Source organism: Poeciliopsis prolifica, unplaced genomic scaffold (genome assembly GCF_027474105.1).
Source record: "Poeciliopsis prolifica strain line A6 unplaced genomic scaffold, Auburn_PproV2 SCAFFOLD079, whole genome shotgun sequence".
Taxonomy (NCBI): domain Eukaryota; kingdom Metazoa; phylum Chordata; class Actinopteri; order Cyprinodontiformes; family Poeciliidae; genus Poeciliopsis; species Poeciliopsis prolifica.
The window spans coordinates 1,464,648-1,470,000 of record NW_026562454.1 but is presented as its reverse complement, the minus strand read 5'-3'; the positions used below and the strand labels follow the sequence as shown (position 1 = coordinate 1,470,000).

Genomic DNA, 5,353 nt, shown 5'->3' with positions numbered 1-5,353 from the left:
TTTTATTTCCCATCATGCACTGCAGCAGCCTGGAGAAAACTCTCACTGAACGTCTCTGTTTCGCATGTTTACTGGAAGCCGACCCTGTTTGGACCTGCTGCAGGTGGTTGCTGAGCGGAGCCGGAACCGCCATCATGAAAACGGGTCAGAGCCCAGGAACGGTCCGGCCAGACCGATGGGCCACGAGGCCTGCTAGCCGACACGCAGACCTGCATGTTCAGGCAACTGCTGCATTTCCTGACATCACAACCTTCACAGGTCAGTCTGTGAAGGTCCAATCACAAGAACCTGCTTCAGTCCAAATACACTGAAGACTACACAGCGTTAGCATGCTAACACAATCCTAACATCAGTGGAACATGCTAACATTAACACGTCTAGTTCACTAAAAGAATAACAACAAACCAGAACCAGAACCAGAACCAGTCCTGAATTAGCCAAAGAAAATAGCCAACAACACAGTTAGCATATTGACAAAGTATGGAAACGTTAGCACACACAAAAGAAAGTAGCATGCTAACATTGGCGTACTAATTTTAAGATGAAACGATCCTTGATGACAGTTAGCTGCAGCTAACTGCAGCTAACTGTAGCTAACTGTAGCTAACTGTAGCTAACTGCAGCTAACTGCAGCTAGCCATCCATGGATTCAACATCCGTTATAGACTGACGTGTGCTGAGTTTGTGACCATGCGCTCAATGGCCAGTGATGAAACACAACTATAATGATTGATGTTTTTTTTTACATTTTCAGAATGTCAACACAGTCTGCAGACTCCCACCTTGTTATGGAAACTCATATGGATCCAACACATTTAAGAGCCTCCTGATTACAGCCTGCAGTTTCCCTCAGGAAACACAAACATCGTTTCATGACTCATTCTAGGAGTTTAGGTCATCCAGAGCGACCTCTGTAGTTATGCTGCTACAGGCTCCGACAGCTGCAGGACAAACTGACCACTTTTTCATAGAAACGCCATGAACAGTCAACTGTTCAGCAGAGAAGTCAGTAAGGCCCAAACAATCCCAGAATGCAATGCAGTGTGCCATTTTCCTGGTGAAAGTATGAAAACAATGTTAATGTTAGTTGGAAAGGATAACACATGTAGCGTGTAACTAATATAGACAAGAAAGAAAGTCCACACAGTCGGCTAATGTTAGCATGAAGAGCTAGCATGCTATCACTAGCATGAAAAGCTCTGGAAATACTAGAATGTTGAACGAATCCACCAGGAATCCAGAGAGCTGCAGCTGTCCACTACAGAAAACCAGCAGAAAGTCTGGAAAACCAGTATGGAGGACCAGTCTGGAGGACCAGTAAAGAGGACCAGTCTGGAGGACCAGTATGGAGGACCAGTATGGAGGACCAGTCTGGAGGACCAGTAAAGAGGACCAGTCTGGAGGACCAGTATGGAGGACCAGTCTGGAGGACCAGTAAGGAGGACCAGTCAGTTTTTAGTCCTACAGCAGGAACTGAAAACTGTCCAACTTCCTGTCCAATTAAAAGTCTCCAGCTGCTCCGCGGGAGCCATCTTGGGCTCCTTCCTGTTTAGTGACGAAACATTTCTGAGCAGCTGCTCCACAGAGCTTCGTGCCTCCACAGACAGAGCTAACAGAAGCTGTAATCTGGGTTCTTTCTGCCGGAACCGGACCGATCCGGACCTGCAGTGAGAGACGCTCGGATCGTTTCGAGGTTGCAGAGACACGTGAAACCTCCGACCGCTCTTCTCACATGGCGGCGTATCAGAGCAAATCAGACTCCCAAACCCGCCACGAACCAACGTTCCTCCTGAAGGAACATCATCCTCAGACTGAAACATCCTGGATCCGGGGTCAGAGGTCAACCAGAGGAGGAGTGGAAGCTGGAGTTTTGTGAAGCTCTTCAGCGTCTGATCTGTCTGAACTCGATGATTTCTGCTGTTTGCAGCCTGCAGAGCGTGACGGGCGAACAATGAGCTGATTTAAAGGGACGGTGCGTTCTGGCAGGTAAACAGCAGTGAGGTGCAGACAAGCAGCTGCAGGAACACCTTCTGCCAACCTAAACGACAACGTCCCACACTAACTGGGACGTGTGTCCAACCTGAAAGAGGTGAAGCTGTATGAAGGTCAAAGGTCAGGATGGAACCAGTAGTTCCTGTGTGGCAGAGGGGGTCTGGTACGTCCCCCAGTGGCGCACTGGTCTCTGTGGAGGGAGTTACTGGGGGGATCCAGGTGGGCTCAGTCCGCTGGGCTGTGGTTGGTCCATCTGCACAGGTGGTGGACCGTCCACCGTCAAACCAGGTCTTCCGTCTGTCATCGATCAAATCCGTCAGACGCCGTGTTTAACTTTGACCTTGTCCACCAAAATCTGTTCACAGTGTGGAAAAATGAACGATCCAAGAGGAAACGCCGATGAGAAACAAACTCCAGAGACGGTAACGTCTGTTTCCAATCTGGAAACATCCAATAATGAAGAGAAAGTTGTTGAGTTTTTTTCCTGTTTTATGTGAATTTAAAACTTTTTGAACAATTAATGATGGTTTTGTTGTAGCTATTATTGATTCTGTCAGATTTCTAGAATAGAATAGAAATTTATTCACAAAGGTGAAATTTTGGTTCCCTACAGCAAAGTGACAGGAAGTCAAAGCAAGTAGAGTCACACAAAGACAGAAGTCTCCATGTGGAGACATGGAGAGACATGGAGAGACATGTGGAGACATGGAGAGACATGTGGAGACATGGAGAGACATGTGGAGACATGGAGAGACTTGTGGACATGGAGAGACATGGAGAGACATGTGGAGACATGGAGAGACATGTGGAGACATGGAGAGACATGTGGAGACATGGAGAGACATGGAGAGACATGTGGAGACATGGAGAGACATGTGGAGACATGGAGAGACTTGTGGAGACATGGAGATACATGTGGAGACATGGAGAGACATGTGGAGACATGGAGAGACTTGTGGAGACATGGAGAGACATGTGGAGACATGGAGAGACATGGGGAGACATGGAGAGACATGTGGAGACATGGAGAGACATGTGGAGACATGGAGATACATGTGGAGACATGGAGAGACATGGAGAGACATGGAGAGACATGTGGAGACATGGAGAGACATGTGGAGACATGGAGATACATGTGGAGACATGGAGACGTGGAGAGACATGTGGAGACATGTGGAGACATGGAGAGACTTGTGGAGACATGGAGAGACATGTGGAGACATGGGGAGACATGGAGAGACATGTGGAGACATGGAGAGACATGTGGAGACATGGAGAGACATGTGGAGACATGGAGAGACGTGGAGAGACATGTGGAGACATGGAGAGACATGGAGAGACATGGGGAGACATGGAGAGACATGTGGAGACATGGAGAGACATGTGGAGACATGGAGATACATGTGGAGACATGGAGAGACGTGGAGAGACATGTGGAGACATGGAGAGACATGTGGAGACATGGAGAGACATGTGGAGACATGGAGAGACGTGGAGAGACATGTGGAGACATGGAGATACATGTGGAGACATGGAGATACATGTGGAGACATGGAGATACATGTGGAGACATGGAGAGACGTGGAGAGACATGTGGAGACATGGAGAGACGTTTCGGGTGTCAGCTGCTGGATCTCCTCCAGCGCTGCTTTGTGCACACAGGATGCAGAAGTTATTGAAAAGCAGTTTACAATAAAATGATTTCCAGGCAGATAAAATCACCACAGTATCATCTGCATACTGCGAGACATTCAACAGAAAATGTCATTCAGAAGAAATGATCTGCTATTTTCTGCCTTCAGAGGGAATCATGCAGAACATGGACAGATTGTGAAGGTCCAAACCTCTGCGGCCCGGTTTGGTTCTACGAGCCGAGGATGTTTGTTGGGTTCAACAAGGTAAACAGGAAGAGAGGAGAACCAATCAGCAGAGCTGATGTTTCACAAACAGCTAAACACGAAGCAGCTTCATTCTCCTACCGGACTCTGGTTCCGACTCGTCTCTCAGAACCCGGCTGATCCGGCGGGACAGCGTCGTGATGAAGCTGCTGATGGACGGCGCTCTGCGCTCGGCGTCTGATCCGGCTTTCCTGAGCGGCGTTCTGTCCGAGCCGCCGGCGGCACCAGGTTCTGACATGGACCGGAAGAAGGGAATGATCCGGCGCAGGGATCCATGCTTGTCCGGATCCTGGTTCTGGTTCCGACGCCGGGGCAAAGTGCTGGTTTTGAGCAGGCCGAACAGCTGAGGGCGCTCCTGGTTCTGGTCTTCAGATGTTCTCCACTGGTATCGGTCCAATGGCTGCTCAGAACCGAGCTCAGGCTCAAACGCCCTCCAGGGTTTCCTGTAGAGGTGCCGGCGGTTCGGACCGGGCTGAACCGGGCCCTCGAGGCCCTCAGGGGGACTTCCACTCCCACTCATGGTCCAGACCTGACGGGCTCGGTTCACGGCGCAGCGACTCCGCCGGTTCTACAGCCGGGTTCTGGATGGGTCATAATTCCAACCCGACAGCAGGGTTCTGGTTCTGGTCGACGCCGCTGGGCCCTCAGGTCGTCGTCATGCTGCCGTTTCTCAACAGGCAGCGAACGTCTTCCTGGGAGGAAGTCAGTCAGAGGAAGAGCCAGCCTCAGCCAATCAGATGGCAGCAGGCTGTAAACCAGCAGGCTGCGGTTTCCTGTCTGAAGAACATCGTGTTTATGGCTCCGCACCCGGATCAGAACCGCTCAGGCTCTAAACCCAGTTCACTCCAGGGTCCAGAGTCTCCCTGGTTCTGGTCCACAAAGTCCGGAACCAATGAAGAGCAGGACTTCCACAGGAAACCACAACCCAGCGTGCTTCTACCTCAGCAGCGATGGTTTCGTCACACCACAACGTCTCCACTGATCTGCTGTGTGTGTGTGTGTGTGTATGTGTGTGTGTGTGTGTGTGTGTGTATGTGTGTGTGTGTGAGATTATTAATAAAACAGGAACCGAGAGCCGACACACATCTGATAACTTTCCTTATTTACACATGTATCCTCTCAGTCCCTCTGCTTCTCCAGAAGCTTTTCTTGAAATGAAAGTGGATTTAGAAACCGACTCCAGATCAGCTCAGCAGACCTCCTGACACCGAGGAGTTGACCGGAGAGATAAACCCCGGCTGGCCCAGAGGCGTTCCCAGGGTCTCCGTCCAAGAAGGTCTTCGTCCAACAGGGTCTCCGTCCAACAGGGTCTTCGTCCAACAGGGTCTTCGTCCAACAGGGTCTCCGTCCAACAGGGTCTTCGTCCAACAGGGTCTCCGTCCAACAGGGTCTTCGTCCAACAGGGTCTTCGTCCAACAGGGTCTCCGTCCAACAGGGTCTTCGTCCAACAGGGTCTCCGTCCA

General features: G+C 50.4%; 1 protein-coding gene across 1 annotated transcript in view; it reads right to left on the bottom strand.

Annotated features, from left to right (window-relative positions):
* Nucleotides 1-4,728, bottom strand: part of rasal2 (RAS protein activator like 2) — a 50,017-nt gene extending 45,289 nt beyond the window's left edge. Inside the window, 1 exon segment of the mRNA XM_055021794.1 lies at nucleotides 3,972-4,728. Within this exon segment, the coding sequence (XP_054877769.1) occupies nucleotides 3,972-4,410 (439 nt within the window). The 5' untranslated portion in view covers nucleotides 4,411-4,728.
* Between the last annotated feature and the right edge of the window lie 625 nt (nucleotides 4,729-5,353).